Here is an 11,577-nt window from a genome sequence, read left to right as displayed (position 1 = left end):
GTCGAAACATCATCGGATTGATGAAAATATGTTCAAACAATCAAAATTATTCGCCAATCCAACAAAACTTTCATTGGCGAGAGTGTACTGTTTAATGAACTCTTCTCTCAATGTTTCAATATTCAGTTGCAATACTTAAAGCTCTAAACGTTTTCTCGAAAAATACCGACACAAGTTACCAAGCTAATTGGATTGGTGGTACTGACGATGCTTTTGGTTGTCAATAATAAACAATGCCACGTGTAGGGGCCGCTAATGTAATGTAAATGAATATACAGACACACACACACACACACACACACACACACACACACACACACACACACACACACGCACGCGCGCGTTTATGCGACCTTGCCCTCCGGTTCTGAGACCGATGGCTGAACTTAGGTACAGCTTGATTTTCGTTTCCTCATATACACATTACATTACCATTTGTTTTTGGCCTGTGTGTGTGTGGCAGTGTTTATTCACCATCATGGTGGTAGCTACGATATCTTCTTCTTCTTCTTCTTTTTTTCTAGTCGGTCGTCACCATTCATGAGATGATGCCGACCGATGACACAGATACATGCGCTATATTGGATCGGTGTGTCGTCACGGATACGAACGAAAATTATTCTCTTATTTCTCGTGCGACACTTTCTCTAAGATTATATGATCAAGTTTGGATGTTTTAATGGCTGCATTTTCCGGTAAATCGATGGGAAAGATTTTCGCCATTGAACTCACATCGATCATTCTAAAATTCCGATTCGTCTGGTATGACCGATTTTGTCTTCTGTTTTCCAAACACTGAAAAAGCGGACATCATTTTCGCATCAGGTAGATACACCGATTCAGGGTAAAATTCCGAAAACGAAAATGAACAAAGGTCGCTATACTTGATTTGCGCATTATACTTTCCAGGCGTATCACAACTTTAGCAATCTTTAATTCAAAGCAATCTTAAATATTTCTTTATCACAGTGAGGTGGTCGTCCTGAAAAGGACGGGTTCTGTAAGGGGGGTAACACCAATATGTTCCGGAAATCGCAATTTAGGCCTTTTTCTCGGTTTTCTTCGGGAGCAGCACTGCCTGGATGTTTGGCAGTACACCGCCCTGTGCGATGGTAACTCCGGAGAGCAGTTTGTTCAACTCCTCGTCGTTACGGATGGCCAGCTGCAGATGGCGAGGGATGATTCTCGTTTTCTTGTTGTCACGGGCAGCGTTACCGGCCAATTCCAGCACTTCGGCGGCCAGGTATTCCATCACTGCCGCCAGATAGACCGGTGCACCGGCACCGACACGTTCGGCGTAGTTTCCCTTCCGGAGCAGACGGTGGATTCTGCCTACTGGGAACTGCAGACCAGCACGGTTTGAGCGGGACTTTGCCTTTCCCTTAACTTTTCCTCCTTTACCACGGCCAGACATTTTGTGTGTGCGTGTTTCTGCGTAAAAAATCCACGAGATGCTGTTAACGACTAGACAGCCAATTCAGTAATACTGGCTGCCGCCGTACTAACCCTCTGTTTTATATCGTCTCACTGTTTCCCGTTCTGCGAACAGGAAAAGGAATTCTAACAAAGGGGCAGTCCATGCGCCGCTCTCAATAGCAGGTATAAAACGAGCTGTCATATGGCAAATAGCGTCATTTAAGTTAAAGCAGTTACTCTGAACGTACGAGAACCGTCAAGCACGATGGCACCGAAAACCAGTGGAAAGGCAGCCAAAAAATCCGGCAAGGCCCAGAAAAACATCGCCAAGGGAGATAAGAAAAAGAAGAAGATCCGCAGGAAGGAAAGCTACGCTATCTACATCTACAAAGTGTTGAAGCAGGTCCACCCTGATACCGGAGTATCCTCGAAGGCGATGAGCATCATGAACAGTTTCGTCAATGACATCTTCGAACGCATTGCATCCGAGGCATCGCGTTTGGCCCATTACAACAAACGTTCGACGATTACCTCTCGCGAAATCCAGACCGCCGTTCGTCTGCTTTTGCCAGGAGAGTTGGCCAAGCACGCCGTTTCGGAAGGAACCAAAGCCGTCACCAAGTACACTAGCTCCAAGTAAACTGAGTGAGAACAACCAAACCCCCCCGATCGTGTGTGTGCATACGAATCGCCAAGCATAATCGGCCCTTTTAAGGGCCACAAACAAATCTACACAAAGTGTTAAGTTCGCATATTTCCCTCATTCAATCACCAAACACATTTTGTTCGTTGATGATTTTACTTTCATCAGCCAACAAACACCTAACGAGAAAAACAGAACAAATTATGAACAACACAGGTACAATTGTTCTCGCGTTTCGGAGTATTCATCCATGCCATATGGACAATATATTGTTCGGAGCAAAAATATGTTGGTTTCGAAATAAAGAAAAGTATCGATTACTTTTCGGACCAATCGACAGACTTGGTCGACCAACCAAATAATAAATTGCTACACATACACATGCATGCTACTGTAAACCAACCAATGACATATCAACAGCAATCGTTTTTCTATCCTAGGCGGCTTTGAGCAAATGCTGCATGTTGTATAGTCGAAATTCGAAGCCAACAGCATTGACAGTTGACCAGAACAGTTGAATGGGAATGAATGATTTCGAAAAGATAGTTCATGTTAAACAACATAACTAATTTCTTTTCTCAAATGTTACGTTTTTCAGCGGCGCGTTGAGTAGTACTCAAGTGTCAACAGCAGTTTGAAACTCACAACCGACCAGAAATAATAATGTCGTGTTTGCTTGATGCGAAACCGAAAACCGACTGCTGGTTAAATTGTTTGTTTGAAAACCTAGTTGTTGGACTGAAAAATCTAGTCAGTTTCGAACCCGGTTGAATTCACACTACTCACTACTCTATTGCACACTTCTTACTATTCTCATATCATCACCACCACCACCATCATCATCATCATCATCATCATCATGATTATAGATTATAATGAATACCAGCAAATGCTAACTAATTCTTTGCGAAACATATTGGTGGCCCTGAAAAGGGCCTTTTATCCTTCCGTATTATGTTATGTGTGTTCTCGTTACGACGTTTAACCTCCGAAACCATACAGAGTGCGACCCTGTCGCTTCAGAGCATACACGACATCCATGGCGGTGACGGTCTTGCGCTTGGCGTGTTCAGTGTAGGTTACTGCATCTCGGATCACATTTTCCAGGAACACCTTCAGCACTCCACGAGTTTCCTCATAGATCAGACCGGAGATACGCTTGACACCACCACGACGAGCCAGACGACGGATAGCGGGCTTGGTAATTCCCTGGATGTTATCACGAAGCACTTTACGATGACGCTTGGCGCCTCCTTTTCCGAGTCCCTTTCCTCCTTTGCCGCGACCAGTCATTTTTCTCTGCTAGCTGCTTGTTCTTGCAAGTAAGACAGTACAAGTGAAACTAATGCCACTTCGCAGACCGGTGCTTTTTTTTATACCTACCGAGAGGGTCCGTTTCGTGCTTTGCTTTGTGCTGATTGGCTGCTTCAGAGCGGTCGGGCAGGTATAAAACAGCCAGCCAGGTCCGTTTTGAGCTCATTCTGTGTTTTGTTTTCAACGCGTACAGTACGGTGTAGAGAGAAAGGATAAGCAAAAGAAAGAAATAATGGCTCGTACCAAGCAGACCGCTCGTAAATCGACCGGAGGAAAGGCTCCTCGTAAGCAACTGGCGACAAAGGCTGCTCGCAAAAGTGCTCCTGCTACTGGCGGAGTGAAGAAACCCCATCGTTATCGGCCAGGAACAGTAGCCCTTCGGGAGATCCGTCGTTACCAGAAATCGACTGAGCTGTTGATTCGCAAGCTGCCGTTCCAGCGTTTAGTGCGTGAAATTGCCCAAGATTTCAAGACCGACCTTCGCTTCCAGAGTTCCGCCGTCATGGCACTGCAGGAGGCCAGCGAAGCCTATCTAGTCGGTTTGTTCGAGGACACCAATCTATGCGCGATCCACGCCAAGCGTGTTACCATCATGCCAAAGGACATCCAGCTGGCTCGTCGGATCCGTGGCGAACGTGCTTAAACAGGCTATCGGCTTTCGTTTGATCTCACAACATATACCCCAAAGGCCCTTTTCAGGGCCACCCAATCAATTACCAACGAGTTTACGAATTCGAATATTTTCCCTTAAACAATCACATACTCAGACACACACACACAAGTTGCGCGCGCACAGAAAATGACATCCGATCCGTTGCACAATTCATGCCCCATATGGAAAGTCAGTAATCTATAGGTGTTTGAAATGTTTTCCTTATTTTTTGGTCTTTCATTTTTGTTTCTGCTAAAGTAGCAGTTGAGAGGAGAATAGACGACCTGCTGACAGACAAGCAGCACAGACAATACACATTGCTTCCCTGTTACATAGTTCAGCAAAATTTGTAACCCAGCTTGCAACACATCGTGCACTCGCCGTGTCATGCCATGTGACTGACTGCCTGACAATTCTGACGGGATTCGGCCACCAGTTACTAGTATTACTCTGCTACTGCTACTCTCAATACACTATACTATACAATATTGGTTCAAAATCATGAAAATACCAATTTGTTTCGTTCCAAGACTACCCCGACAGACGCTTGCTTGCCGTTGACATAGTCAACGTCCCATCCCCAGACGACTGGTGGGGATGTTTCTGGCGAAAGAAATACACAGCAATTGCCAATCTTTGAATAGTAGGCTAATGTTCGGTTGGGTTCGGTGCTTTCTTCCGGTACGTGACAATTTTCGGCCAATATCTATCAAATATAAGCAACACTCAAATTCGGTATCAAATCAAATCACTGCTCGAGTTCTTTGTTGCCAATCGATTGAGACTGAGAGACTGACTATGTCTGGCACGCACGCTAGACAGATGGAGGTGTCGAAGGATTATTATTATTATTTAATGGTAATACTTGCACCGTATATTTTGCATGTAAAATCCTAAATGCGCTCCACAATTCCGGTATTCTGATTTGGGAAAGATTGTTTTTTGGTTATTGCTTCTGATGACAAATATTCTCAGCCCAGCCAGCCGTTTGTGGTACGTGAACAACACACCACACATTTGACTCGTTGTGTTAGAAAGGACTTCGGTTTGTTTGATTCTAATTTTTCACTGTCGAAATTTTTAAACATCCTCTCTCTTGGAATTGACCTGTCCTGATGTTCAGGTTTAATATTTGCAAGATGAACCAAATTCAAATGGCAAAACAAGTTCATTACAAAAAATAGTAACCAAAATGCTTTCAGAACAACCGACACGCCCGGGCGTTGGCGACGTTGGCCAGCATTATTCGTTGGCAGTGCCATCGTGTTCCAGATTTCGGAAGGCATGTTCGGAAATATTATGCTCACGTAACATATCTGTTAGTCAAATTGTTTAAAAATTGTATTTTCCAAATGCAGAACACGGAAAAATTGAAAAGCTTAGTCACCGGTTCGTACTGCGTTTTGGTCGTTTGATCGATTTGCGCCAGACAGCAGGTTCAAGTTTGACCGATTCAATCTCGTGCGCGTCGCAACCGTCATCGAACGGGTTGTGTTAGTTGTCAAGAGAAAATATTTCTCTTCCCAATGAACCATGTTTCGTTGGAGTCCGCATTGTTTAAATGGTACTGTTTTACTATTTTTGACAATTCGAAATAAGCATGTACCGTTTGTCCGATATTGAATGCATATTTCGCTATCATCACTGCCCGTCCGGCTGTTCGCGAATGGTGGAGCAGAAAGTTCAAACATCGTAGCAAACATAAAACCACTCTTTGGCGATACTTCCGCTGCTGTCGATTCATTGTTTACAATTTAAAAAACAATAGTCCAGAAAAATTACCTACACCTACCTAGCACCGAATGGTAACCGTCATGTGCGTATTCCCTAACAGGGCCGACGGATTCGGTGCCCGAACGTATCGCACGATTCTACTGCATTCACACACTCGTTTGTATTCGCTTAGTCGTTCGCTCGTTCTACCTGCTTTAGAAAAGTGCACATTAGAAAAAATGGCTGAAACCGCTGTTGACGTATCGGCCGCAGCTCCGGTTGCTGCTTCACCGGCCAAGGCACCGAAGAAAGCCAAAGCCGCCAAGGGAGAAGCCAAAAAACCGAAGAAGCCATCGACACATCCACCAGTCAATGACATGGTAGTGGCTGCCATCAAGACGCTGAAGGAACGCAACGGATCTTCGCTGCAGGCCATCAAGAAGTACATCGCCGCCAACTACAAGTGCGACGTCGCCAAGCTGGCCCCGTTCATCAAGAAGGCCCTGAAATCTGGCGTCGAGAAGGGAAAGCTCACCCAGACCAAGGGTTCCGGTGCATCCGGCTCGTTCAAAATCAAAGCCGGTGCCAAGCAACCGGCTGGCGAGAAGAAGCCGAAGAAGGCTGCTGCCAAAAAACCGAAGAAGGCTGCCGGAGAGAAGAAAAAGGTTGCCAAGAAACCCGCTGGCGAGAAGAAACCGAAGGCCAAAAAGCCTGCAGGTGAGAAAAAGCCGAAAGCCGCCGCTGCAAAGAAGGCTAAGGCAGCACCAGCCAAGGCCGCCAAGAAGGCTGCTGCACCGAAGCAGAAGGCCACCAAGCCATCGAAAGCCGCTGCCAACAAGCCCAAGACCCCGAAGCCAAAGAAGGCCGCGCCAGCCAAAAAAGCTGCCCCGAAGAAGGTGGCTGCCAAGAAGTAAATTGACCCATCGTCAGTCAGTCATCATCATCATGTCGAATTCTACCGTTCTTATTTCGACGGTGTTCAACAAAACAGTCCTTTTCAGGACTACCAAAAAATCCATGCAAAGAATTAATCGATATTTCCTACTTCGCTCGCTTTTGGGTAGTCCGCTTCAACAAAACTGCACAGTAAGAAAAAAAAAAAAGTATGCTTTTATCCATCACAGCAGCACTACTTTCTGAGCGTGTGCTTCACCGACACGCTATAGTGGATAAATTGGTGCGCAGCCATAGAGCCGACCCCGCTGCTACGCGCATGCTTCTCTTGTAGTACAATCAAATATGTTCGTTCGCTCAGTCGGTAAGCAGCGACGAAAGGATCGGTAGGTGATCAAATGAAAATGCGGACGGATTATGCACGATGATTGATGAAGTCCGTTCGTAAAAATCTAGCTTGCGAAAATTCATCAATAAAAATGGTTGATGTTTTTGTTCCCAATTATATTTGTATTTTAAAACTATCCCAGTTTTCCTTTTCTTGGAAAATGAATGCCGTTATAGTTTCCATTTAGTGTAGAGCCAGTTCGGACACGGTATCGCTCTGTACGCGGTTTTTCGTATAATCATATTTAATTTAGTAGCTTGACTCTCCAGACGATTGTCGTTTTCATTCAACCAACCTTGCTTGATCGGTAAAAAAAAAATAAATCTATTCTCCAGCGCAATCGACCACCGACCATCGACTTTTCACTTGTAATGTGGGAAATTATCCTAGAAGCTATGGAAAAAAAAAAACAAGTCTTATGGCGCTTGCATGAGTAAATATGATTGATCGATAGTAAAATAGTAAATTTCTATAAGTTCTTTATCAGAAAATTGTGGTCGTCCTGAAAAGGACGTTTTTTCGATTGGTTTCAGTGCGAATCAAGTGCAATTTAGGCCTTCTTTTCGGTTTTCTTCGGGAGCAACACTGCCTGGATGTTTGGCAGTACACCGCCCTGTGCGATGGTAACTCCGGAGAGCAGTTTGTTCAACTCCTCGTCGTTACGGATGGCCAGCTGCAGATGACGAGGGATGATTCTCGTTTTCTTGTTGTCACGGGCAGCGTTACCGGCCAATTCCAGCACTTCGGCGGCCAGGTATTCCATCACTGCCGCCAGATAGACCGGTGCACCGGCACCGACACGTTCGGCGTAGTTTCCTTTCCGAAGCAGACGGTGGATTCTGCCTACTGGGAACTGCAGACCAGCACGGTTCGAGCGGGACTTTGCCTTTCCCTTAACTTTTCCTCCTTTGCCACGGCCAGACATTTTCTTTTATGTGTTTTGTTTTCGTAAAAAATCCACGAAACGATGCTAACAGCTAGGATGCTAACTCGGTAATACTGGCTGCCGCAGTACTAACCCTCTGTTTTATACCATCTCGCTGTTTCTCGTTCTGCGAATAGGCAGAGCATAAAGCGCAAAAGAGGATCAAATTTTGACAAAGGGGCTGTCCCTACTGCGTTGCCTGTAGCAGGTATAAAACGGGGTTTCTTGGGCGAGCTAGCGTCATTTACGTGAAAACAGCTACTCTGAACGCACGTCAACGTTAGAACGATGGCACCGAAAACTAGTGGAAAGGCGGCCAAAAAATCCGGCAAGGCCCAGAAGAACATCGCCAAGGGTGATAAGAAGAAGAAGAAGATCCGCAGGAAGGAAAGCTACGCTATCTACATCTACAAAGTGTTGAAGCAGGTCCACCCTGATACCGGAGTATCCTCGAAGGCGATGAGCATCATGAACAGTTTCGTCAATGACATCTTCGAACGCATTGCATCCGAGGCATCGCGTTTGGCTCATTACAACAAACGTTCGACGATTACCTCTCGCGAAATCCAGACTGCCGTTCGTCTGCTTTTGCCAGGAGAGTTGGCCAAGCACGCCGTTTCTGAGGGAACCAAAGCCGTCACCAAGTACACCAGCTCCAAGTAAACTGAGAACAACACCGACCCCGTGTATGCGAGAACTAACAAACGGCCCTTTTAAGGGCCACAAACAAATCTACACAAAGTGTTAAATTCGAATTCTCGTGTGTTGTTTTGCTTGCTTCTTCTTTACTCGTTTCGATTGTGATGGTGGTGGCCGTTTGTGAAAGAAAGTGCAATAGAGGGAAGGTGCTGGGCAATTGGTTTGAGTGAGTTTAGTTGTTTTGAACAATCTCATCCAATTTGTGCATTACATTATGCTGGAACTGAATTCCTTGAAACCAGCCACACACCGTTGCGGAAGCGAGAGAGAGCGAATTGTTTTAGGCACTACTTTTGTACAGGGATGACCAAAGATTTCCCGCCTTTTCCGAAGAACGGCGAAAGAAGACATTGATAAAACAAAAAACTTATCACATTCTCAGAGGGTAAATTTTGAAAAGGCGTCCCATAGTAAAGTATTCTTCTATGATGCTTTGATGGTAAGACTTCATCACGAAGACGACAAGCAAATGTAAATTTCTTTCGAACATGCACTTTTGTCGTGAATACGACTTACTTTACTATGGGGTGCCTTTTCAAAATTAGCCATATGGAAGAATGGGCAGAACTTAATCGTGAATATCTCGACTTGTATTAAAGGCAGCAACATAATTCTTTCACCATTTCATCAAAAATATGATCAGGAATTTAGGATAATATTTTGAACAGTGTGAGATAACCACAAACAACTCAAATATTAAGTTTTCTCAAACTTTGAAAACAACGCGGAAAACTTTTTATTTTTGCTTGGCTTTTTCGCGCAAGGACGACGATTTTGAGGTAGTCAGGCACATATCTTCAACTGACTGCGTATAAAAGAGGAAACGTGGTCGAAATTCGGTCATTTCTTCTTGTGCGTTGGATGCAAGCAGACGTCGTGGGACCAGCAGCTTCGGAGAGCAGACCTTTTGCGTGGTGCCAAACCTCAAACGCTCAGGTCGTGCTCTCATTTGGACTTCAGCCGTCAGGTGGAGCAGTCGGCAATGAAAGCAGACCTTTTGCGTGGTATAAAGCCTCAAACGCTTAGGTCGTGCTTTCATTTGGACTTCAATCGTCGGGAGCAGCGGTCATCGATAATGAGAGCAGGCCTTTTGCGTGGTGCCAAACCTCAAACGCTCAGGTCATGCTCTCATTTGGACTTCAGTCGTCAGGTGGAGCAGTCGTCAATGAAAGCAGACCTTTTGCGTGGTATAAAACCTCAAACGCTTAGGTCGTGCTTTCATTTGGACTTCAATCGTCGGGAGCAGCGGTCATCGATAATGAGAGCAGGCCTTTTGCGTGGTGCCAAACCTCAAACGCTCAGGTCGTGCTCTCATTTGGACTTCAGCCGTCAGGTGGAGCAGTCGGCAATGAAAGCAGACCTTTTGCGTGGTATAAAACCTCAAACGCTTAGGTCGTGCTTTCATTTGGACTTCAATCGTCGGGAGCAGCGGTCATCGATAATGAGAGCAGGCCTTTTGCGTGGTGCCAAACTTCAAACGCTCAGGTCATGCTCTCATTCGGACTTCAGTCGTCAGGTGAAGCAGTCGTCAATGAAAGCAGACCTTTTGCGTGGTATAAAACCTCAAACGCTTAGGTCGTGCTTTCATTTGGACTTCAATCGTCGGGAGCAGCGGTCATCGATAATGAGAGCAGGCCTTTTGCGTGGTGCCAAACCTCAAACGCTCAGGTTCGTGCTCTCATTTGGACTTCAGTCGTCAGGTGGAGCAGTCGGCAATGAAAGCAGATCTTTTGCGTGGTATAAAGCCTCAAACGCTTAGGTCGTGCTTTCATTTGGACTTCAATTGTCGAGAGAAACAGTCATCGATAATGAGAGCAGACCTTTTGCGTGGTGCCAAACCTCAAACGCTCAGGTCGTGCTCCCATTTGGACTTCATCCGTCAGGTGGAGCAGTCGGCAATGAAAGCAGACCTTTTGCGTGGTATAAAACCTCAAACGCTTAGGTCGTGCTTTCATTTGGACTTCAATCGTCGGGAGCAGCGGTCATCGATAATGAGAGCAGGCCTTTTGCGTGGTGCCAAACCTCAAACGCTCAGGTCGTGCTCTCATTTGGACTTCAGCCGTCAGGTGGAGCAGTCGGCAATGAAAGCAGACCTTTTGCGGTATAAAGCCTCAAACGCTTAGGTCGTGCTTTCATTTGGACTTCAATCGTCGGGAGCAGCGGTCATCGATAATGAGAGCAGGCCTTTTGCGTGGTGCCAAACCTCAAACGCTCAGGTCATGCTCTCATTCGGACTTCAGTCGTCAGGTGGAGCAGTCGGCAATGAAAGCAGACCTTTTGCGTGGTATAAAGCCTCAAACGCTTAGGTCGTGCTTTCATTTGGACTTCAATCGTTGGGAGCAGCGGTCATCGATAATGAGAGCAGACCTTTTGCGAGGTGCCAAACCTCAAACGCTTAGGTCAAGCACTCATTAGGACTTCAGCCGTCAGGTGGAGCAGTCGGCAATGAAAGCAGACCTTTTCTGAATTTAATTCTTGAACTCAGATCCAGTTCCTAATTTCAGAATTCTTCAAATCGGTTCTTTTTAGAACCATAATAATACTCCCAAAGAATTATGCGAAATTTTACTTTTCTGTACTCTATACAACCCATTTTTAAATTGGTTGCAGTTTGTAGAACTTCCTTCTGATTTGCTATATAAAATGCATAGCACCGACTCAGAAGCCATTCATTTCGAATTTGGCTGTCGTTGTCAACGTATCGATTATGGCGCGATCGAGGCATCTCCAGGCGAAATACAAAGCTTGCTACCGCAAGCGGAAGAAGCAGGAGGCTTCAACAGAACTCGCAGAAGGAGAGCCGAGTCGGCTGTTGAGACGCGTTGAGCAGACAGTAGCAGAGCCGAGTGATGGAGGTGGTTCGTTGAGTTCGCAACCGAGTGGAGTACAAGATGAGCACTCGAATGGAATCCGATCAGGTATGTTATTATCAC

The 11,577-nt window shown here is 45.6% G+C and overlaps 5 protein-coding genes and 1 pseudogene across 5 annotated transcripts; 3 read left to right on the top strand and 3 right to left on the bottom strand.

Annotated features, from left to right (window-relative positions):
* Positions 1–1,039: 1,039 nt before the first annotated feature.
* LOC131425469 (histone H2A) lies at positions 1,040–1,414 on the bottom strand. Its single transcript, XM_058587414.1, has one exon. The coding sequence runs from the start codon at positions 1,412–1,414 to the stop codon at positions 1,040–1,042; it is 375 nt and encodes a 124-aa protein (XP_058443397.1).
* Positions 1,415–1,681: 267 nt separating this feature from the next.
* On the top strand, positions 1,682–2,056 carry LOC131425471 (histone H2B-like). The gene has a single exon (XM_058587416.1). It carries the CDS (start codon positions 1,682–1,684, stop codon positions 2,054–2,056), a length of 375 nt encoding a protein of 124 aa, XP_058443399.1.
* A 1,022-nt stretch (positions 2,057–3,078) lies between these two features.
* On the bottom strand, positions 3,079–3,352 carry LOC131425476 (histone H4-like; annotated as a pseudogene).
* Positions 3,353–5,977: 2,625 nt separating this feature from the next.
* Positions 5,978–6,944, top strand: LOC131425467 (histone H1B-like). Its single transcript, XM_058587411.1, has one exon. The coding sequence runs from the start codon at positions 5,978–5,980 to the stop codon at positions 6,650–6,652; it is 675 nt and encodes a 224-aa protein (XP_058443394.1). The 3' UTR covers positions 6,653–6,944.
* A 626-nt stretch (positions 6,945–7,570) lies between these two features.
* On the bottom strand, positions 7,571–7,945 carry LOC131425468 (histone H2A). Its single transcript, XM_058587412.1, has one exon. The coding sequence runs from the start codon at positions 7,943–7,945 to the stop codon at positions 7,571–7,573; it is 375 nt and encodes a 124-aa protein (XP_058443395.1).
* A 288-nt stretch (positions 7,946–8,233) lies between these two features.
* On the top strand, positions 8,234–8,608 carry LOC131425473 (histone H2B-like). Its single transcript, XM_058587417.1, has one exon. The coding sequence runs from the start codon at positions 8,234–8,236 to the stop codon at positions 8,606–8,608; it is 375 nt and encodes a 124-aa protein (XP_058443400.1).
* Positions 8,609–11,577: the final 2,969 nt, after the last annotated feature.

The sequence above is a fragment of the Malaya genurostris genome, chromosome 1 (genome assembly GCF_030247185.1).
Source record: "Malaya genurostris strain Urasoe2022 chromosome 1, Malgen_1.1, whole genome shotgun sequence".
NCBI classification, from domain to species: domain Eukaryota; kingdom Metazoa; phylum Arthropoda; class Insecta; order Diptera; family Culicidae; genus Malaya; species Malaya genurostris.
This window is presented reverse-complemented; position numbering and strand designations above follow the sequence as displayed.

Bases quoted from the DNA above. Each gene is read 5' to 3' on its own strand.
- LOC131425468 (XM_058587412.1), bottom strand. From the start codon at position 7,945: ATGTCTGGCCGTGGCAAAGGAGGAAAAGTTAAGGGAAAGGCAAAGTCC.
- LOC131425471 (XM_058587416.1), top strand. From the start codon at position 1,682: ATGGCACCGAAAACCAGTGGAAAGGCAGCCAAAAAATCCGGCAAGGCC.
- LOC131425467 (XM_058587411.1), top strand. From the start codon at position 5,978: ATGGCTGAAACCGCTGTTGACGTATCGGCCGCAGCTCCGGTTGCTGCT.
- LOC131425469 (XM_058587414.1), bottom strand. From the start codon at position 1,414: ATGTCTGGCCGTGGTAAAGGAGGAAAAGTTAAGGGAAAGGCAAAGTCC.
- LOC131425473 (XM_058587417.1), top strand. From the start codon at position 8,234: ATGGCACCGAAAACTAGTGGAAAGGCGGCCAAAAAATCCGGCAAGGCC.